Below are 23,804 nucleotides of genomic sequence, written 5' to 3' on the forward strand. Positions count from 1 at the left end.
ACAATTATGAGTATGTTCACCTTTGTTTCCAATTCATTTTAGGTCAGTGATCTTCTTCTAACTGAAATTAAAGGTCTTACGAATAATGGCTAGTAGCAGTGTGTACTGGATTCTAATAGGAAATTTACTGGCACCCTGCACATCTTCATGCTCCAGGGAAGGCTATGCCTTTAAGCTACCCACAAACCCTGGCATGAGGACAGTGACCTGCCATGGTTCTCGACTGTTTGTTAAGGGGATGGAGTCTACAAAGTCCCATAGCAACCATTTTATCTGAATTCTCACCACAATTACAATATTTTACAAACTGCAAACTTCAGGTTTTTCTTCCCACTTTATTGACTGTCCTCAAATTAATATTCTGCCCTCCCCCCCACAAGAGGGACACTTGGTCTTCCAGAATCCTCAGAGAAAAGCAAGGAGCACTTTCTCACAGCGTAAGTCCTGAAGACCTACTACATGTGGATACTGTGAAAGTGGGCTAAAATCGGAGCATATCTGTAAAGGTTTTAGGTTGGGGGGAGGGGTATTTTGTTTTCAAGACAATCTCACTATACAGCCCTGGCTGTCCTGGAACTCACAGACATCCACCTGCCTCTGCTTCCTGACTGCTGGACTTGAAGGTACAGCCACCACACCCAGCGTTGGTACATATTTTAACAAGCACCTGCAAAAGGAGAGGCGTGGCAGTAGGCACTTCACAGGTACTTCCTCGCTTGACTCTCAGAACTGCCAAGTAACAGTGGAGACCACTCCAGAGCTCAGGAAACCAAATAACCACACGATGAACATTACAAAACCATCATTCAGGCCACAGCAGGATCTAGAATATGCTCCGTGACTGACATGGACATATATGGTTTCATTTTGCACATCCTTAAAATTTAATACACACACACACACACACACACACACACACACACACACACACACAATGGGGTAACATTTTGAAACTAGACAGACGTAAAGAAAACAAGTTCCAATAAAGAACAATTTATCCAGCTTGATGGCTTTCCCTTGTATCGCTTCAGCAACCACAATCCGGCTCCCCTGTTATTCTATATGCAGTTAAAATGTACATGCATTTGCTCATTAAATAAATGTCATCTACTTCCTGAGACACTCCCATATCATCTCCATGGCTCGGCCTTTCGTGTGCTTCTACAGTATCCAATTTTATTCGTGTGTTTTTCCATCTACAGTTGTGTCTGAGAAACCTACCTTAAAACTTCACAAACCACCGAACTAGAAATGAGCTTTTTAAGACACCTTCTCACACTGCCTGCCCCTTCTTCAATTCAGCATTCTTTACTGTGCTCTGCGGGGCAGGACACACGTGAAACACCAACCACAGCTCAGCCTTTCCTGCTAGGGAAGGATCCCCTTAAAGCATCCTTTAAAGGGACTTTGAGGAATCTCTCAAGCAAAACTTAATGTTTTGTTTTCTAAAAGTTAAACTTACACAGAATCCTTAGAAACTTCTCTTAAATAAGAGCAATTACATACTGTTTGTTTTAAACTTTAAAAAAAAAAAAATTAGAACTGAGATAAAAGATGTACATGACCCAGAGGGAAATGGAGATCGCAATTATCAAACAAATCTGAAAATTGCAGGATCCAGGGGCAGCCTGAAAACCAGTTGAAGACAGCTCTCCTTTCTCTTAAAATATGTGACTTTCAAGTTATTTTTTTTCTCCTTAAACTAGTTTCAAACATTTATTGAAACACTTCAAACCATTTCTTGCTAAGAGTTTAACAATTCATTTTTAGTGGATCTTTCTGTTTTCTGACTGCCACCACATCTATGGTGTCAGTTAGCTGTCTGTAGCTTTAAGGGGATGTTTTCCAACCACTGGGAAGGGAAGTTTCTGGTGAAAAACATGGCTGCAGACTGACTTCCGTACAGCACTTCCTATCAAAGAGACGGAAAGAAAACACCAGGCCCTTGAGTCAATTTATTTCAAGAAAGTGAAAATAATAGCACGAGAGGTTTTATGATTTTGCCTATGTTTCTTTTAAAAAGCTGTTGCTGGTGTTTTCATAAACTAACACTTTTTATTAGATATGCTTATTCTTCCTCTGCAGCAGCAAGACTGACATAAACAACCAAAGAGGCTTGGGTCTCTTAGGCCCAAACTGTAATTTTGAGATTACCCTGGCTCTAAAATTCTCCAAGTAGAGGCTGCTTTCTTTAAAAGTAAGCCTTTTTTTGGTTTTTAAAGTCTAGATTGACCTAAACCATCTGATTATTGGACTTTGAACTGAACCACATGGAAGTGTTACAAAACACTCAATACTAAATAAAACCTATTAGAACCTCAGTTTAGCAAGAGTACAGAATCTTCTTAAGTGCAGGTTAGCATGAAGGAGACTACCCTGACCCTTGGCCAAGCCTACCAGAAGCCAAATTCCTAAAATGCCAGAGCTAAGAGGTCTTGGAAAAGTCCTCTAGAAACTGAGTTACTAAGAGACAAAGTCTCCCAGGTACTTGACAGAATTAGAGGCAAGAACTGTTTTCTCTTTCACTTCACAAGCTGCTTCAATAAGTATTTGGCCCAGAATGAACAAGAGAGGTGGGGGAGAAAGGGAGAAAAGGAGAGAGAGAGAGAGAGAGAGAGAGAGAGAGAGAGAGAGAGAGAGAGAGAGAGAGAGAAGTAATTTCATTGTTCCTCTGTCAGTTCACTAAATAATTTAGTACCTAATTTTTCCTTTCTATAATCCAAAGACCTCATGTTCAGAAAGCTACAGTTTAGAGTACATTAAGTGAAATCACATCCATATGCAAATATGTTTTCTCCCATATGCATCTTAAGAAAATAACAAATAGAAAAAAATTTATCCTCAGCCCCTAGAAAACAAAAACTGAAATGAAAAGAAAGAATGGAGAAAATGTAAATTGTATATTTTCATTCCTTCTAAAAGGATTAAATAACAGAATTCTGAGTGGTTTCTTTGTACTTTCCATGCAGTATGTAGATTAACCATGAAATTCTGTTTGGGACACTTTGACATCTGTTTTCAGTGCGTTACAATGAAATCTGGGGACTTGGTACATACATTTGCTGTAATAAACCTGTCACTAATCAGTGTTTTCCAAAATACTGCCCGTAACTATTACTATACAGTAGTCTCGTTTGCATGATCTGATACTGTTGTTACATCGTGTTTTTCCCTGACAATGTGGCAGCTAGTCCCAGGCACGTGGTCTAAAATGGCTGCACATCACTCAGTAATTTCAGTCTTTCCACAGACTGCACAGACGATGCAATCTGTCCTAGAACGGACTAGTACTTCATCCTTCCCGAGATGCCTTAAACTAGAACACCAAGAATGAATTCACAGCCCAAGTGTGAAACACTCAGTAACAATAAAGACGCCCACACTGAGGGGGAAACTCTGCCTCGTGAGGCTTAGACCACAGCAGACATAAACATAATTCTAACTCAGGAGTCCTTTCGACAAAATCGTGATGATGCTCTTTAAACAATGAATGAAAGATGAGTCTCTGACTAGGACAGTCCATTCCCATGAACTTCAGAAGCAGACAGAACCAGACTTTAGGACTGAGTCCGCTTCATGCCCTCTAGAAGTGATTACCAGTGACAGCGACCACGGCCACAAGTTTACAATGTGTTAACAGCCGGACAGTAGACTGCATAGAGGGTTCTTTTCACGTTGCGTGTGTCTTACACATCATATACAAAATATGCATCTCAGGAAAAAATACAATTCGAAGAATACAAACATGGCATTCACCAAAGAAGAAAACATGCTAAAAATATTTTTCTATCTACTCTTATTCTAAATGAAGTCCAGATTTGATCAGTATTTAGAACTGTATTCATATTGCTCAAATCTAATACGATTTCATTTTATCCTCCCATGAACTCATATTAAATCTGAAATATGTTTCTTTATGCACATGTTTCATATTATACAAATGTTGGATACAAAAAGCAGATTAATTGTGAGCCCTAATGTTGTGTTTGTTAGTACTGAGAAGTCATTCCAACTGTTCCAAACGGGATTAATGCAGTATAACGAGTCTATTTAATTATTGTAAGACCAGTGATCCTCATATTACTATAAGCTGCTTTCCCCTTACTTGGAGACTATAAATGGAGCTGAAATTGCACATGATAACTACAGGTCATAGCCTGAAACATGATGCTTGATGTAGCAGGAATAAAGAGACATTGCAGCATCTCTGGAAGGCTACAAAACACAGTCAGTGTTTAAGATCCATGTGAATGTTCTCATTGGAGCATCACATTAACTTACAGCATAAGTGTAAGCCAAGCTTTCAAGAGCATTGGAAAGACACAGTAACAAATGTTACAAATGTTACCAGCAGCAATCCAATTTGAATGGTGGAAACGTGAGGATACACTGTGTTCCAGGAACTCACTTTTATAGATTTTTGTGGATCCTGTGAACAGAACAGCAACTACGGAATGCCAGTGCCTTCTCAAAAAGAAAAGGCACAGCACGGATTATTAGAATTTACGGACCAGAATCTAAACAAGCTGATCAATGTTCCGATCAATGTTCCGTGCACACCCTAGTTAGCCTTTAACTACTAGATAAACGTGGGACAGCTTCTCATCCTGACCCCTGACTCGATCCTGTGGATCTATGAGAAACATTATCAGAAAGCCCTTCATCTAGGAATATGTTTCTTCTACACACAGCATCAGCGTGCGTATGATTTAAGATATTTCACTCCTAATCTCTATACTTTCCTAATCTCTACCAAGTGAGGAAGAGGAACAGTCCACTGGCCATGGAGAACAGGGCTAGCCAGTTGCCCAGGAATCTGGCACACAAATTTAGCTCCAGGCCCATGGGAAGCCAACCAACCAGAGCCGCTGAAGTCAAACACTGATCCCAAATTACCTCATGGTGGGGAGAAGCCAATGTTTTAACCATTTCTCCTTTGGCGTCCAGTCGCTCTTGGTAAAAGTGAAATCACTCTAAGCAATAAATACTAAACTTCTTCTCTCTAGAGATCATTTAACTAATTTTTGGGAAGCCACAAAAAGGAGGAATAGGAAAGGCTGACTTAAAAGAGTCAGATGGCAGTGAAATAAAACAATTCATGTAACCAATTAAGCAATCTGGGGCTGTGACCCAAGCAAGGGTCATATGACCTTTCTGACTAAGAGTCTCAAAACCAGCAGCTTGCTCCCTTTAAACAGCCATCCAGCCCTGTCACATTATCCTCACTTCTGTCCAACTCGATCTGAAACGTAAAGGAAGCTCTTCCAAATGTTGGTGACTTCATTTCGCTACACAGGAAACTGCCGTGTTTCCTCTGCAGGGCAGCAGATCCATTACCAGGGCACCCAAACTTTAGCTAACACAAGTCAAGCTTTTTTATTCAGAAAGCCACAGATAAAACTGTTACTACTTTCTTTGAAATATTCCTAGATGGATCCCGAAAACTCTAGAAGAGCTGAAGACTACCGAAAGGGAACAGTCACTCTACTCTAAGTAGGTTTCAAAACAGTACAGGACCAGCTAACTGCGTGTGCCTCCCTTTAAAGTTCTCGCTAACAAGGGGCCATACACAAGAGTAGGAGTAGGATATTGCTTTCTTTCCTCTTTAGGATGTATCACTGGAGAAAGATACTCACTCATTGCTGAATACTTGTTTAAATATTCATACATTCCTTCCCTCCATGCTTAGATAGTTTCTCTGGAAGTTTCTAGACTACGCTATAATCTAGACTACGCAATACCCCTTCATATATAGGAATAACAGTTATTACTAAATACATGTTTTACTTACATGACTTCACAAATCCTTAAAGAATCATTGTAACTCCTATTTTATGAAAGACAACATCAAAGCATATGAAATGTACAGGACTTATCCAAAGCCACGAAGCTGATGAAGGGTAAGAGCAGAGCCCAGGGTCTCCAGCATGTGCTTTGTATTAGAGACTGGCTGTATACCACTTAATCTGTCACCTTGACAGTGTCACCTGGGAAGGGGGAACTTCAGTTAGATACCTCCTCTGTCACACTGCTCTGTGGCATGTCTGTGGAGCATTTTCTTGATTGCTAACTGATATTAGAGAGCTCAGCCCACTGTGGGCAGCACCACCCCTAAGCATGCAGGACTGGACTCTGTAAGAAAGCTAACTGAGTGGAAGCCAGAGAAGAAGCAGGTCAGTGAGTCACATTCCTCCACAATCTCATCTTGGTTACTGACTCAGGTTCCTGCCTTGATGACCTTCAGTGATCTGAAGCCCTACCTGGAAGCAGCGTTTCCTCCCAAAGTTGTTTTGGGTCATAGTGTTTAATTACAGCAACAGAAAACAAACTAGAAGTATGTCACAAAAAGTCCTTCTTAAACCCTAACTCTGAAGATGATGATACTAAGGAACACATTTGGTACCAAATTAAGTCAGAAGGGTGGACCCTTCCAAAAATGAGATTAGTGGCTTGAAAAGGGATCCCCGGGAGTTTTCTGACAAAATGTTGAAGGAGGTGATTAGCAACCCATATGGTGACCCTCGCTGAACTCTGACCCTAGACTAACAGTCTACAGAATGCTAAGGAAGATGCACTCTGGAGTCTGTAAACCAGTCAGTCTGCTACTTTGCTACAACATCTAAACTAAGAAACATCTTTTGCAAAACCAAAGAAGGGGCTCTGCAGAACTGCAAAAGAAATCAAAGAACGCCAGATTTTCAATGGTAGATTTTCAGTCCATAAATCATCCTTCTCAATCCCTGCCAGAGCTAAGCTCTATTATCTTTCCCACAAACTTCTCACTTCCCCAAAACACACAGTATTTCCCCAGCACCCACTAATCAGTTCTAGGCCAGAAACTGAACCTCTGCCATTCACCAGCCGAGATGGCTTTAACAATCTTTAAAGAACGGAGGAATATGTCTGGAAGAAGGTCACAGATGTTTTTACAATCCTTCACCCCTCAGTGTCACCGCCATATGACCCACTAGCCCACTAACCCCATCCAAACTCCACTCCAGGTTAGCATTACCTGTGGGATGCCAATCAAGGGACAGAAAGGCAAGTGGGCCTCACTCCTCTCTAACCGGTTTCTGTAGGGAGAGGAAATCTGGGGCTGCTGATCCTGTGAAGAAGTCTGTTGATGTTTCCCGACTGCCCTTGCACTCTGAACCCTAAGATGCCTTATTCATGGGGTTAAAGTTTAAAGGCATTCAATTCCTTGATGCCCTGAACATCCCTACAGGAAGGCAGTTTAATACAACCACTAAAAGAAAGAATGTTTTTAAGAAAATTTCTCACCTGCTATTTGCAGGGGGGGGGATAGAAACAACTGTCAAGAGAACCCAGAATCTAGTGCTTTTCCCAGGGTTCCATTAGCACACTGTCTCTCGTCTGTTGGTGTACCCACACACGCGTAAACAGTATGCACAAGAAAAAAAGCACACTCTAACTTAAACTTCCTTCTTTCCTCTAATAATTTAAAAATAAAATGTAACAGTTTGCATTTTAAACATTTAATCTGGCAAACACAGGAAAAATCACGAAGTATAGTGTCATATTTGGCAATGAAAAGATTGGTAGGATAAAAATACCTCTGTTTTAACATTTCAGGAGACATTTCCAATACTTTTAAAATTAAATTATTTCATTGCTGTGAACAAGAACCAAGGTAAAAGTCTCCATTTTTGAACATGGGGTTTTCATGAGGAACAGAAAAACAACTTTATATTCATTAAGATAAATAGTTAATATAGTGGTAAAAGTCCCTACAGAAATAAAGTCTTCACATTCACTACTATGGGTCACTATTATGGCATGAAATTTAACTATTTACCTCAATAAGAATAGGTTTCTCCAAAAATCATAACGTATTTTAGAAGATATAGTAGGTTTAAAATGCTCATTTTTGTCTTCCATGCCCAGGCCTGAGCCTTCCCAGTGCTGGACAGTGATCACAGTACCTAGTCAATTGTTTTAAGATTGGTGCCTGAGTCACCAAACAGATAACTAAACTTGTCACTTTAACCTACATAATTACAATTAAATACTTTTTAGTGTAACGGCTAAAATGTTGGAAAATAATTCTTAAGGAAACCATAAATATAAAGGGCTAAGAAGCAAACCTCAGAGCAATGGGGAAAGGAAATCGTGACATGTCATCACAAAACACAGAAGTTGAAAATCCACAAAGAACTGATACAAATCCCTCCAAATTCCTGAACAATCTCCTACCTCCTATAGCCGGCAAGGCTGCAAATTTGTCCCCATCACTGTCAGCAAACAAAAGAAAGTCAGTGCTACAGCGAGACCACGTTAAACAGAAGATGTGGCTAGTGCAAAGGGGCCAAAGGGACAGACGCCTTGAGTCCACTGGTGTGTAAAGTATGGGCTGGGACCTTTTTGTCAGCTATTACCATAAAAGAATAAGAGGAAACAGTGACATTACTGCACAATAGAAAGGTCAAACAGCTTGCAGCCATTTCATGACCCAGACAAGTCAAGGTCAAGGGATTCAGGTAGCAACTTAGCCAGGGCATAAGTTACAGCCCAAATGAATTGTTTTAACACATCAGCTTTGGTCAATTAAACCTAACAAGGCAAGTTGCATCCCGTAGCAGGGTTCCTGACACCAAGGCCAGAAGCTGAGACCGACCTCATAAAACAAGGCTTTTAACATAGCATAGCAAATTTAAGCTAATCCATCCAGAAACTGCAGATGTCAGAATAATAAAATACAAGTTGTCTCCTAGGCGAGAACATTTTTCACACTTTCGTACAAATGTAAGTGGGGTCCCCTACTTATATGAATTACCGAATACGCCCTATTTCAAATCCCCCTGCTAACATCTAAGTGCATCATCATTTTTTGTGCCTACTTTAAACCCACTGCTGCTCAGCTATCACATTTGCCTGCATCTTTTCCAATGTAAGTGTACAAGATCAAGCTTTAAAAAAAGAAATTTTTATTTACCTTCAGTAATAGAGTATATGTGTGTCACATAATAGCACTTGGTACCCGCTAAATATTTTTTACAGTTTTACAGAGGACATATTTTAATATATGTACTACTAAATGTGTCCATGTATTTTAAAAATCAGAGCAGACTATTTATTCCATTTCCTACTTTGAGAAATAGTTGAAGCTAACTATAACTTTAAAACTTAGCAGTTAAGAACTTGTCTCAAAGGCAGTTCCTATTTCGCTTTGTACTTGTTTGAACAAATTCTGTGTTCTGATTGTGCTGTATCAGTAACTTGATGCATGCTCTGAAGTGCCTTAAAACAGGATTCTGAAAATATACAACCTCCAGGCAACTTTTCAGCTCATAAAATTACTTCATCCATCACTCCATATTTCCAATTATATAGTCTTTATTCAGAGTTCTTTAATTTGACTGTGATTCATCAACAGTGTCCTGTTTAAACTATCATCGTAAACAGAGGGAATATGTGTCTAAGTGTTTTATTATAAACAATCTATTGGTGCACAGGAACGGCTGGGTTTTTTTTTTCTCTTGGAATGCTGCTTTGCTTAAATTATCAGAATTTTATTTTTTAATGTGTGGCCCTCAATTCAGCCTCAAGGTCTTTCTACCTCACTGGTTAATTGGGAGCCATTTATCCCAATTTTCTGAATAATGCAACAACCAAAAAGCCCAACCATTCAAGTGTTATTACTCTCACATCTGTAACTTTCAGTTAATACAAGCTAATCCTAAAGACTCAGTCCTTGCTATACACACTTAGTTTTCACAAGTTCCCTACAAGTTCATGATTTATTCTCCATGCCAAATCCTAACAACTAAATTCTGTTAAATTAACCACATCACGTAATTAGAGTTCAAGGACCTAAGAAGTCACTCTAAAATGAGACAATGTGCCACAGAAAAGTGAGCCCAGCCAAAAGGAAGCGCCTCTCCTCACGGTGCTTGTCACTGAGACATGCTGCTGTACCAACTCGAGTTTTCGGCCACAGAACTAACCACGGGGCCTTGAGATTTCTACAGTGATTCCTCTTGGGAAGGAGGAAAGGCTGGAACTCCTGCCCTGAGAGGCGTGTTGCCTGCTCCGCCACAGCACGGGTGCTGACAGACTCCCGCAGGGCCATGAGTTCCACTCCCACGGCCACCGCGCTACAAAATGCTACTCCTTCATAAACTGAAGGAAACTTTATCAGGTGCTACTTGACCAGCAAAAGACTGGTCTTGCCCTGGGCCACCATTTTCAGCTTTAGTGTGAGCTGTGTGTCATTTCCACCCTTCATAAGCCTCCTCCACACAAAGCAGTTAACTGCTCCTTCGGAGATAAACTTAGTTATCCCGTAGGCCATTGTGATGACAGAAATGAAAACCAACTCAATGCATGCTCTGCATGTTCCAATGGTTTTAGGAACTGCCGAGGACTCAGACTCAACATGGCCATGAATGTCTTCCTCTTCTGGTTCTGGATTCTAACTGTTCAGCAGAGGCAGCAAGGGGAATGTTGTAAACCAAATAACAGGCTTTTCGTGCTAACTTAGCAGACTCAAGGCCATGAGGAGAAAGACCCTGCCACATTGAGTATCTCGGATGGTTTATTCAAACAGGAGTACCCAATTCAAAAAAAAAGTCAATGAGGATTAAAACTTTCATTTCCTTTTGGTGGTTTTCATTCAAATTCCAATTGAGGGGGGTACAACTATGTGTATTTTTAAATCCTACCAATCTTTCATCAATCTATACTTCTGATTTGGGGGCTAACGCACCTTGGCCATCCAGATACTTGTCATTTCAAAATGCATACTGCTGTCTACATGGGAGCAAGGGCGGGGTTGGAAAGGAAGCCCAGGGCTAGATCCTCTACAGGAGGCCTTACCAACCTTGGCTACCTTCAGAAAATAATCCACGCCAGGGTGTTCTGAATATCTGAAAGTCGTGATTACAACGAATGACGCCCCCATCACTGTCTCTCCCTTTGGAAAGTGAGCCCGTGTTAACAGCAATGCAGAAGCCTGCCTCGCCATATCAGGACACAGATGCCCCCTTTCCAGCTGGCAGCTAGGGCCTCAGAGTTTAACTCTTGAGTTGTCTGGCAAAGCTATCTTTGTGGCAGGGACAGCAAGGCAGAGAGGGTGGACTTCTGGCCCCTTAGGCCCCGTTTTGTCCCTTATCGGTGGGAAAATTGCTAAGTATCTAATCTTACAATATATGTTCTAACAAAGGTCTCATTAAGTCTAGGGGCAAGACACAGCAATAAGAGCCCTTCTTTATCTGGTGAATTGTGTGAGGAAGAATGCAAACAAATGTGTACCAGAGTTCAGAAGTTCAGTCAAGGACAGGGTACCAGGATGGGAAAAATTGAACAGGCATTTCCTCCATCAAACATGTATCCACACACACTTCATGCTCTCTGATGTCACCATGAAAGCCCACCAAAACACCCCCACAGAGCGGCGTCATTACAGCAAGCTAAGAGGGCTTGTTTGCCCTCACAATGGGAAATACCTGCAAATGAAGTGAAAATTATTAAAATGTTAAAAAGTGCTGTCAACTTGCAAACAATGATCTGTTTAAGCTTTTCATAAAGAAATAATTGCTACCCAGAAGGACTCTGAGCGGCAGGAGCTGAAGGAGGAAAATCGCCCTGCAAGTGTGTCCTCGCTAATGCCAAGTGACAAGCAGGAAGGGCTCCGTTTCAAAGACAATAATGATTACAACTTCCCCTCCAAACAAGTCACGTCTTTCGCAACTTCCAGATACACTTCAATTATGATATCGTTTAACAATCGAGCAGCAAAAGTTGCCATCCAACAATGGACCACAATTAATGTTAAGGGTTCAACAAGGCTAAAAGGGAGTTACTTGTTCAGGATAGAAGCAAGACTGCTGGGCTCTGCCACACTCCAAAAACACGTCTAACAAGAGTGGAAAGTAGGGTCCGAAACTCGCTTGGGCTGGCTCGCTTTAAACTCCCATCTGTTAAATTCCTAACAGCAGACACTATCTCTTGAGATCTTTAAGCTCTGTGTTGTGACCTGTCTTCTCTACAAACCCCTCTGTGCCTCACAGAAAGCCGGGCCCTTGCTTCTTCCTCACACCCCCTTCCACACCCCCCACCAGCATCCCTGAATCTCCTGACTCCAGACAGGACAGAGTCTGGCAACTCAGGGCCTCCCATAGGCCACACTTCCTTCTGTGCAGCCCTTTGGGTAGAACTGCTAATCCTTCTTATTAATTAATGAGATAATGACCGTTAACTGGGAAGCAATATTAACGCTATCGAGGAAACCCGGATCAAAATTATTTTAGCCTTTCTTTTGGTTATCGTCTGCTTCCCGACTCGCTCACCCTGAATGTGGAATTGTGCACTAAGAATTTGACAACATCTTGGTGCAAAACTGAAGTCAAGAATGACTGATTTTTGACATGTAGCTCCCTCGTTAAGGTTTCTGATTTTCACGTGTTCACTGTATACATTGCTAACTAGAGAAGGAAGGACCTCTTAACAAACTACTAGAAACAGAAGTGTAGAAATCGAGAGAACTAGGAATTGAATGAGAAAGCAATAGGGATGTAAATGAAAGCAACAGTCAGTCCTAAGGGGTGCGCTTATCCATCCCTACACTGAGCATGCTCCCACCCACTTGTCGTCGCGTACCCTGTACTTTCAGGCTGGTGTGTCCTGAGAAGGTGCACCACACAAGGCTTGCGGCTCTGCACTCTGTTTTGCTTTGCTTTGTTTTGATGAATGCAATAACAAAGACAATATGGGGAATAGGTACCACCTGCCCAAGAATCATTGGACATCTTTAATATCTTCGGGAATATGGAGCCCATTTTAGAACAATTTTTCCTTAATCTGCTACAATCTTTTTTTAAGCCTAAAAAAAAAAAAAATAAAAAGGGAAGGGTTTTCTATTAGCTAAGCTTTGCTGCGGCAGACGAGCAGGCAGCTTTCATTCAGGGATTGTCAAAAACTTTCCAGTGTGCCCACTGCAATGCGGGTGCCAACCAACGAATCAAAGGCATTCAGCAGCTAGACAAAGAGGGTCTGATGCCAACCTCGGTGCCACTGGCAACCATTATTGGCATCAAACACAGTGTCTGCCTTTTTTTTTCCCCTCGCCTGGCACTTCACAAACAAAATGGCGGTTCTTGTAGCAACGGAACAGCCGAAGCGCAGCCCTCTGAATCAATAGCATCAGATGATTTTTATGAACTTAAATATAGTAACTCCCAAATCATGTACCAAATTTGAGCTAAAATGGGGCATATAGTTTTATAAATAACTCTATTTAATATGACCCTCTGCTAATATAAAGAAAGAATAAAATGGACTGAATTGCGGTCCATCAGGCTATATGCACGGAAGAAGCTGAGTAACAAAGACACTGAGCTTTGAACAAAATACTGCCCTGTGATGCAAAAGCCTAATAAACTACGTATCAAAAAATGATACAAGTTCTCCCCCCAAACTATATCAGATGCAGATGTAGCACTATAGTTTGTGTCAAAGCTCCAGTAACTCTTTCCACATTTCAGAAAAGATGAGGTTGCTAGGGATGGAGTAGGGGGAAAGTGTGGGTTGAACCAAAGGAGGCAGGCAGAAAGAAAAGCACTGAGAAGTTGGTCAACAAAGGAAGTTTATTATCCATCCATCTTTATTTCATCTTCCATTAGAGAAGAAGTATGTGATCTGAAAATAGCCAAGAGGACTACTGACATTTCTAGATCTGGAAATTGTCAATATATTGTAACATCACTCCACACTGCAATGCGGATGCCAACTAACAAATCACAGGCACCCAGAGCTAAACAAAGAGGGTCTGGTGCCAATCCTGGTGCCAGTGGCAACCATCTTTGGCATTCCCTCTATTCTTCCTCGTGTTTTCCCCAGTCCTTTATGAGGAGAGGAAAGGGCGGTAATTGTGTTGCTCATTCTGTTATAAACAGATTTCTCTTTTAATTTTTCTTTCATGCTTTTCTTTATATTTTATCTAATTTTTAAAATGACGTAAGTATGTTCTATGTACTTAGAGGAGAAATAAAAAGTTAGGCTGTGAGATGAAGCACTCCGGGTGTCCACAACCTTATATTTTAAAACCCACTTTCTTGATCAACTACAATGCAAAATGACAATCAACCCATAGTTCACAAATAAAAAGACATAAATTTTGAAAAAGAAAAGACACAAAAGCACCCTAATGTGACATTTTAAGAAGGGCCACCAAGTGTTAAGAGGAGAGGATGCAAGGGCAGGTGGCAGAGAGCACAGATGATAAGACACACAGGGAAAATTCCCAAAGGTTTTTAGATTGGGGAAGTTATCAAACAACAAAACCAACATTGTGCCTGAAAATACAGTCTCTAAGACTTGGCTCAAAACTTCACGGGTATCATGACCACTAGTAAAATATATATATGCAATATATAAATATATATGGTTTTCTGTCTATTTTTTTTTTTCTTTTTTCAATCTATCTTCCCAAATCTAAAAGACAATATCTACTGTCAGCTCAACAAAACTAAGAAATTTGGCTGTCTGCCCCAGAGTAAATCTGCACATAAGTCCTCTCGACTAACCATCAAGAGTTAAAGCAGGAGCATGGTACCGATCTTCCCTCCCGACTAGAGAGCTCCATGACCCACTCTGCAAAACTTTTCCTTCTAACCAGTGGCTTCTCAACAATCACAACACAGTCCATCTAACACATACATACAGCCCACCTAAAAAATGTCACCTCTTAGACAGCTGCCCATCAAGCTGGTGTGCGTTAATGAGCTCTTATTTTAAGACATCAAGGATGAAAAATATGTTGTCCCACCCACCATTACTTGAATGTGAGTTCTCAGTACAGGGAAAGAGCAAACGTGGTGGTTTGTTTGTTAGGAAATACATTTCCAAACGACGTTGTCCAACACTGTGGCTTAAAATCAAAGTAAAAAAATCCTGAAATGACACTCAAGTATAGCGCTAGAGCTAAGTCAAGGGGAAAGAAAAACAAAGGGTGCACTGTGAGTCCTAGAGGTCTGTCTGAGTCATGACTAATTTTCTTATTCCACTTTTTCTGGATGACAATAAAGTACAGAGCAATTTATTAAAGCCCGCGTTTATATAATGAGCATCGGATAACTGTCTGCCACCTGGCTATCTGCAGGCCACCTTCCCTCCCACCAGGCCAAGTTCGGAAATGACCCACCATCTGTGGCAGACCAAACTTGAGGCCACTTTCGGGATGGTGTTTTCTTAAAGGGACTTTTCCTATGTGGGCTATGTCCTGACATACTATTGGGGGTGGGGGGGGAGGGGAGGATAAACAAAGTCAAAAGTCTCACCTACTTAAGAAAAATAGAAACAGCAAAGAAATCGATCTCGTTAACTCCAAACCCTTGGCAGGAGCACTGGCTCTTTTGCGCTGTGCAGGCAACATTTGCAGGCTCTTCACCGAGGACTTTAAACACAGTCCGGTATGCGGGCTCTGCATTCTTTTGAGATTTATTCTGAACCAGTGTAACCAGTCTCCTTTCTGGTTTGCTCTGTAAAGAAAGCTGTGACTTCTTCCTTGGGAAGCACTATGAATTTGCATTCAAGTAAACTAGTAATAGAAAGTGTTCCCAAGTCACTCTGGGAAAGTATTATAAATTATTTAAATAAGAACTGTGCTGCATTAGATCTACAGTAAACACTGCACAATCAAAAGGAGCTGTTGATAGAAATATTAAAATGACAGACATCTAGGCCTCTGTCAGATATATATTTTCATAGCGACCAGCTTAGACACTCTGTAACAGTAAACGCTAATTTGGTTTTTGGTACAATCACCACGAGATGTCTGAACAAAGTTCGTCTACCTCGTTAGGTAAGAGACTAGTACAAAGATTACTAAACACTGCTTCGACTACCATCAGTAAAGTTGAATTTTCAGAAGCAGGGAGGAGATGCAGCCTGGCCCAGAGAGTGGAGTGCAATAAACTGTATTTCTTAGAATACTCTGTGTCTGCTTCTCCAAATGCAGAAGCCTATCCAGGTAGGAAAGCTCCGTGTCCATTTTCATGGCTCTGACATGACCATGGACTCGGAGGGCAACTGGGCACACCAAGGTACCTGGAGAGGGCAGAGGACATCTGGAGGCCTCCAGGACCAGTCTAGCCCGAGCTAGAGATCCCATATCTGGAGGTGGATGGGTAGTGTTTGCCGTGTTAGAAGAAAGAACAATGTGCTCCTACCTTGTTCCTGCACGTAGTATGCCAAAAACAAGTCAAGTTCCTTAACTGATACTGTGATATGGTGTGGCTGGACACAAAGTGCTGGGTTTGTGCAGTGTGGGGACTTCATGAGCCGCTCGCCATCGGTACTCTCCAAAGGGATGCCTTTGAACAGGATCACCATGACTAGATCCAGACGCCAGACTTTGTCTGCCTGTCGCAGGCAGTCGATCCTCCTAATCTTACCCTTCTGGTCTGGATTGGATAAGACACAGCACGGGTGCTTCTTGCCAGTCACGGTAAGCACAAAGTCCTCCCGGTACTCCTGGCGGATATCTTTGCGCAGTTTGGCCAGGAGCCTGGATGCCCACTTCTGTTTGATTTCAGGCTTTTCACTGAGCAGCTCATCTTTGACTGCTCTTTCTTCATCCTTTGACATTCGTTTCTCGTGCTTTTTAAAGTACTTGCGTTTTCGAGCCTGCAGGTTGAACCAAGTATAGGCAATTGCACGGACGTGTGGAAGAAGCGCCTCAATAAATGGGTGGAATTCATCCTGCAGAAGAAGGGAAAGAAGGGGTGCACAGTTTAATTTCCAATGCTAAAAAAAAAAAAACAAAAGACGCCATCCACTCCCAATTCAGCACAAAAAGTTATTTAAAAAATTACATTATTTTCTAATTTAAAATGAACAAGACATCAGGACATGGAGAAAATGTCCCCTCTCAACCAAAATTCACAAACTGGTTCTCCCCTCTACAGAGGAAATATGATTGTATTTTGTATTTTCGCTCAGTTCCCATCCCCCTCATTCCCACCTCAAAGTCATACACCTACACCCTTTAAAATAAGGTGCTTGGCACCAAATTTAATATTTAAATATTTGATTGACCCACTGGCACTAAACAATACCATTTCACCAGGAACACAGTGGGGCTTTTTTTTGTTTTTTTTTTTTTGTTTTTTTTGAAATCGGAGCAGAGCTTCTCAGAAGGCAGGAGCGATGCCACAGCTCATTTCTCTTCCCTGTGCCACAGAAACACAAAGCATGTAGATGCTCACTGTGATGCCACACAGTTCCCGCTTTTGGAGCATGCTCTCAGCAAGAGGCTGCTGGTGGCACAAAGAGCATGCGCCATTAAACTTGATCCATTTTCTTATCAAACGTCCAACATTCCTACACTGAAGCAGCACCATTCCAAGAGTGGTAACTAGAGAAACCGGTAGACAGGGAGGAAAGTGGGCGAAGGACACAGCTCGTCTATCAGTGTCCTGGACACAAGGTTTCCATACTTTGAACAGCGCATTCTCTCCCTGCACCACCAACATTAGCTTCCAGCACACGCACACGCACACACGCGCACACACACACACACACACACACACACACACACACTTTCATTTTTAAATAATTCTTAAAGTTGAAGATGAAATGCCATGATGTTCCTGCCACAGTCGTCCTACAGACCCCGGAGCCCCCCAGAGTCAGTTAATCTGTTAACCGATCACAGGAGTATGGCAATTATTCAAACCCCTTAAAAATCAATCTGAGGTGAACAATGAAAAATGGCAACTTGGCACCAACTTTCTGTTCTTTGTTTCTCTGCATGCTGTGGCATGGGGACACCAGGAGCACCCCCTGGTCATTTACTGCTTTTGTGGAATCTCTACCATGCATGTGTCACACAGACGGAACATGGGACGGGACTACAGGCACACACGGGCATGTGCCTGGGAGCCCACAAGGACTTCAGTAGTGCCGTTCCCAACTGTCCTGTGAACTAAACGGTGTACCTTCCAGGCCTGAATTGTTTTCTGCCTGTTTTATCTGAACATTTGAGAGGGAGAAGGCTATCAGGTCGGGCATGGCAGGTCATCCCTACCTACAAATATGTCTGGTTACTTCCAAGTGGAGTCAGTGCTTCACTACTTCCTGGCTTAGGTAAAGCTGGCCATAGAAGCTCAGACCCATTGCTGTTCAGAGAAAAAGAACAGCATCCCACGCATGAACAATATATAAATGCCATACGCTAAGCACTGAAGCAAAGGAGAACCCCACTACGACCATTTTCCTGGTCATTTGGACTGTTGTGTCATCCTAACCACAAAAGAAGTTTCTCTAATAGGTTACATCCCAAGCCAGAGTGCACCCATTCATGTGCGTTACTCTGAAGCACATCAAGAGTCCAGTAGAATGACTAATTTCACATGATAAAGGTGATCGAGGTAAACTAGCGACACACCAACAAAGAAGCAGCCCCCGAATTCCATGTCTCCGTGGAAGTCTCTTTAAGATGGATTTCAAAGTTTGGGTGCAGAAGACTGCGACCTATTACTAGTTTGCATCCAGACCCAGAACAGGTACAGGACTCCCCTAATCGATAGCCCGGTTATCACATGCTCTGACATATTGCCGACTAAGAATGCATCCAAATTTTATAATGCAGAATGCAGCTGATTACATCGCAGCATGAGGCAGAGCCAAATGCCATGGAGGAAATTAAACCGATCAGTACTTTCCAGCAGAGATTTGAACAATTCGGTTACTATGTGCGCACATTAAAGGGGGCCATGGAAAGAGTTAAACCACAATCTGTTCTTTGTGTGGGAAGGCAGCTCTGCTCACAGCAACCACAGCCCATGATAAGACCTCCCTATCTCCATACACTGTCTGATGCCATGCTTTTAGCTCCCACTGTAACTGTAAAAACTTTGTTTATCCCCTCCCCTCAAAATACATGGAAAAGAAACGCCTGTCTGCTCAAGGAAATGTGGACATCAATGTGCTTTATGAACTCACTTCCTAGGATCTGACTTTTACTGTGATTTACTGATATAATTTAAAAAGTGCATCTACACTTCCGTAAATGAAAGCCTTGAGGATGCAGGGAATATGGGCAAGAGTGCTTTGTCCCGCTCTTTTTAGCCTGACCACGCTTTCTAAAATGCACATTATTTAATGGCTATTAAGCAACCCAGGAACACTGAAGTACTCAGATACTTAAATACTATGTTCAGTAACATTTCATTTTCTTAGAAGGACATCAACATAACTTTCGATCAAATAATTTTGAGATTTAATACTCGACAATAAACATCATCTGCTATATAACAAATTTTAATTTTAGATAATTGCATTACACCACCAAGATGCTAATTTGAAGTTGAATTTGGAAACTCTTAGCCAGTTGACAAAAAAAAAAAAACTGTTGTCTTGAGTTTGCTGTCACTGACAGCAAATATTATTTTAAAACATAACTTTTCTTTATTGAGAAACAGAAGTGGTACACTTTCTCAGTCCACCAACTTGCCTTAATATCTTTTGGCGCATCCACATTTGCAGATTCAACTTTAAGTAGAACACTTACTTGATAAGAAGACATATTGTCCCAAAATGATAATAAGTGGGGACAAGCAATATGCCACATAGACTTTTGCATTTCATGTCTAAATGTCATCTCCCAAGTGTGACTGCTTCCTAAGGCTGTATTGTAATATATTCTTAATAATTTTAAATGACAAGAATGTGGAACGTAGCTGTCCTCATGTAGAAAAAATAAACAGGATTAAGGCATTTAAATGTCCTCATAGATTGTCACAATTACACTAAGAAACTATCAAAATTATTTTTAAATCAAAGCATAGAAGTGATTAAACATTTAAAGTCTCTATACTCAGATAAAGCTCACTCTCAGAATTTTCCTTCAAATATACTGACGTTCAGTGAGATACTTTTCCTTATAAAACTTTCTCGAGTAGAACTAAATTGACAAAATAGACAAGTTAAATTTTCAAATATAAATATAAAAGTCTAATTTAACTAGATTTATTTATTCTTCTGCACGGAAACAATGATTTCATGAAAGGATTGGGAAATTGGTCCAACATAGCCATGGTAGAGTAAATACAGCGTGCTCTTGGAGCCTCATCACCACATAACAATAAACCCTGAAAAGAAAATGCTGGAAGAACTTGAATGACAATGAAAAAAAAATCATCATGCCTATTCAATATTATATTAAAGGCTTATATGCAGATAACCAAAATATTAAAACAGATAGATGCTTCTTAATTTTCCTTTTCCTCATACTGGCCGACAAATGCTGACATAGTGATACTATACCAAACCAGGTAGCTAAATAAAGTTTAATGGTAAAATCTTTTAGATTAAGTTTTTTTTTAAAGAACCTAAATGTGTCAATTAACAATTGGGATACTTCTTAAAGTTTCTAATAAATTAACAATGTAGATTATTTTGTATCTGCATGCCTCAAAACAGGTGTGAGCAGCTATCAGGCTCCTGTAACATAAAACTAAACTACTCATCTGATACAAAAGTAACACTTCCGTGCGGGCACTCTCGCTTCTGCCATACCTTAAATTACCTACAAAGTCATAAAGTGATTAATAGTTGGGAACTCTAAAACAATAACTGCTTCTCTGGCATAGGCCTTTAGTCCCCAAAAGCAGTAGTAATGCATCAACCCAGATTTATACTGCTAAAATAAGACGGAATATATAGTCATCATCCTGAATTAATGTTGGGAAGTATGTGTCCTTAAATAGCAATGCGATAGTTAGATGATTGTGCAGTCTATGTTCCAAACATTTCATATGTCAATATTCTGAAATAGTCGTTTTAACACAGATGAATTAAGATGGAGCTGGTGACTTTTTCATGCTTATTTAAGGGAGATTAAAAATATAATGCAATTTGCTAGCAGTTTCCCAAAAGCAAGAGTTTGGAAATACAAATACAGAGACACAATTACCCAGTCCTTCCCAGGTGAGAACCAGTCAGGCCTCACTTTGTGAAGGAAGCGCTTACTTTAATCCGCTTCCTTTGATCACGATGTAGAAATAATAGGAATGGTTATGGTTTATCAGAAAGAAGGGGAAAAGCCTGCCGATGAATAAATAAAAGTAACTTTTAAAACTACAGGCAATATTTTATACCTGAGGCAATTTCATCATATTCATGGGCTACTATCATTCACAGCTGTTAAAATACAAATAACTCGACGACCCATTTTTCCAGTTTTGTTAAATTAAAGTGCACGTTTACGTGCTTAAAATAGCCATATCTAAGTTAATCATACTCAGATGCCAAACAAAATATAAACAATGAAAAATGTGTCAGCCAAAAAGCTACAGGGCTGTGTCCAATCACTGAATGCCTTATCGTTGTTTTCATCTTCATTCACAGTTTGTGAATGCCGCAGTCCTTTTGAATCACAATGGCTTCTAATTGTCATACAATTGAAATCTTAATTATTTGTTCGTCATAAAAATGCATCATCATAATATTAGATTGTTTTAAAAAACCAACACAACCAAAACTTGACAACATTTCTATTTCATATCTATGATAATGTCAATGAAAATTTTCGATTACCAATCTAGATTCATACTCTTGAAAGTTTCACCAAGCTGTCCCATAAGTTTAAGGGTTTAATTAACTGCTGGAAATAACAGTTCTGGACTAGGCTGTTTAGTTCATCAGTTGATGAGTTAGTTCGTGGGGCATCCATGAAAGGATGAAAGCGCGCCCAGGTAAGTCGCTCGATCTAACCACTTTTTCACTTGACCATCTGATTGGTAGGGATAGAAACTGGTTTTGTTTTTTAAGTATATCGCCAGTGCTTTACCTCCTAACATTGTTCCTTAGATTTTAGGGCAATTTTCGAAGTTAAACAAAAAAAAAAAAATGACCTCCCTTTCCCGATATTACTTTATGCCTTTCTAGTTATGCCCAAATATCATCAAATGAACAAGCCTCACTATAAAACAAGCATGCCTTAAAAGTCCTAAACATTCACTAGAATCAACTAAACTCTTGTCAACTTAAAAAATCGCCTCTGAAGTGCGGTCTCTGAAACCCTCAAGTGCGGGTAACTGCAGACCAGTACTTTAGGTCCCCAAATAAGCAAAGAAATTGTTCGCCGGGACCACCACTTCGAACTGGCGGAGTCACCAGCTCACTGTGGGTAGCAGAGTCCAGAGGCGCTCAGTCAGACTCTCAGTACTTTGCCCAAGATCCCAAGCCGCTCCCAAGCCGGAGTCGCTCCACGCACGCCAACCAAAGAGTAGGGGTGCCGCCGCTGCCACCAGCTCCGGGGGCCCGCACAGGGGCTTAGAGCCGCGGGTCTCCGCCCTGCCCACCCCGGCAGCCTCGCCTGCCCAGTGCCGGCTTTCCCCGCCTAGGCGCGGGGCTGGGCGCGCACCGCAGCCCTGATCCCACGCCGCCCGCACAGCCCACCGCAACTCCTTGCCACTTCACTAGGGAGACCAGGGTTAGGCAAAGCCGTTGAGGTCTGCAGCACAAAAGCAAGAAGACACAACAAAGGCGTCTGGGGCCAGAGAGAAAGCTCAAGAAAACGATCAAGACAAGTACCTGAGTGAGACAGATGGGAGAATACATCATGACTTCGCCTTAAAACGCACTTTCCCGGAGATGCCCAAGAAAATCTTCGAGAAGCAAGGATTTCATCTATTCATTTTACAGTCATCTGAGCCCAGCGATGCGATCAATCAGGATAGTGCTCTGCGCTGGATCACCGCAACTTCGCAACAAACCCAGTCCTCCTTAAATAGCCAAAGATTCAAGTTCACTCGGCGAGCTAGATTTCCCGGGGTGAAATCCAATCTACAGTTTTAACCCTCTTGCGGTCCGCGCGCGCCGGCCGAGCTCCCCAAGGCCGCCGCCGGTGCAGGCTGCTGGTCGCCTGGTTTGGGGGAATTTGTTTTCTGCTTTGCAGTTGTTGTTGTTGTTGTTGTTGGGGGTTTGGGGTGCTCGAGGATTCGGTATGGGTATGGGGTGGTGGTGGGTGATGAAATGCTTTAAAAAAAAAAAAAAAAAGGCGGGGAGGGGGGCGCAGGAGGCCGGGCGGTGGGGAAAGCTCGGAGACTGTGTCACCGCGCTGGGAAAGTTCAAGGTTACCGCCTCGAACACTGCAGCAGGATCCGGGAGTGGCGATCGCAGGCGAAACTTTGCCGCGAGCCGACCATGTGTGTGCGCGAGGGGGAGCGCCAGCGAGTGCGCGCGGGTGGCGGGGCGCGCGCCAGAGAGGGCCGGGGGGGGGGGGGGGGGGGGGGGAGCAGGGAGAGGCCGGGGTGAGGGAGGGGGCGCGAGCGCGAAGCTCCCGGGCGGAAAAGACTTTGCTGCGCTCGGGCCCCGCTGCACAGCCGCCCGCCCGCCGCGCCCCGCGTCTGACCCGCCGAGCGTGGACGCCGCTGCTGGTGCCGCTGCCCACAGCCCACGGAAGGGATCGGAAGGACCTCCTGAAATTTTCCCAAACGATCGATCCCGCTCAGCTGCAAACTCCTCTTTTCTGTTCTGGGCGCTTTTTCCCCCTCCCTCTCTCGCTCTCTTTCCTTGAAAAACTTGCAAGTTGAAAGATTCACTGTTCCACCCTCTGGACCCCGCTCGAGCTCTCTCCAAATCAGACTTAAGGATTGTTTTATTATTTAATTACACAATCACCGCTTTACTCCTCCTCCTGCAAACGCGCGTTCCTTTTGCACCAGCCTCTCCACACCCCCCGCCCCCCACCTTCCTCCTCCTCCCGCGCGCCTCCCCCAGTCCTCGCGTCTCTCCCCCTCATTTGTTAAAGGTATCAGACCGGTGCCACAGTACTGGGA

The 23,804-nt window shown here is 42.1% G+C and overlaps 1 protein-coding gene across 5 annotated transcripts in view; it reads right to left on the minus strand.

Moving 5' to 3' along the window:
* Nfib (nuclear factor I B) overlaps positions 1–22,990 on the minus strand; it is a 215,301-nt gene extending 192,311 nt beyond the window's left edge. For 2 of the 5 annotated variants that reach the window (XM_026781900.1, XM_005352670.3), the window contains exons 1-2: positions 22,558–22,990; positions 16,188–16,719 (exon numbers count right to left, since the gene is read on the minus strand). In XM_026781900.1, coding sequence (XP_026637701.1) covers positions 16,188–16,719; positions 22,558–22,587 — 562 coding nt within the window. In that variant the 5' untranslated portion in view covers positions 22,588–22,990. The remainder of the gene's footprint in view (positions 1–16,187; positions 16,720–22,557) is intronic. The other 3 variants (XM_026781901.1, XM_005352673.3, XM_005352674.3) reach the window with 3 other exon arrangements.
* Positions 22,991–23,804: the final 814 nt, after the last annotated feature.

This window comes from Microtus ochrogaster, chromosome 10 (genome assembly GCF_000317375.1).
Source record: "Microtus ochrogaster isolate Prairie Vole_2 chromosome 10, MicOch1.0, whole genome shotgun sequence".
NCBI classification, from domain to species: domain Eukaryota; kingdom Metazoa; phylum Chordata; class Mammalia; order Rodentia; family Cricetidae; genus Microtus; species Microtus ochrogaster.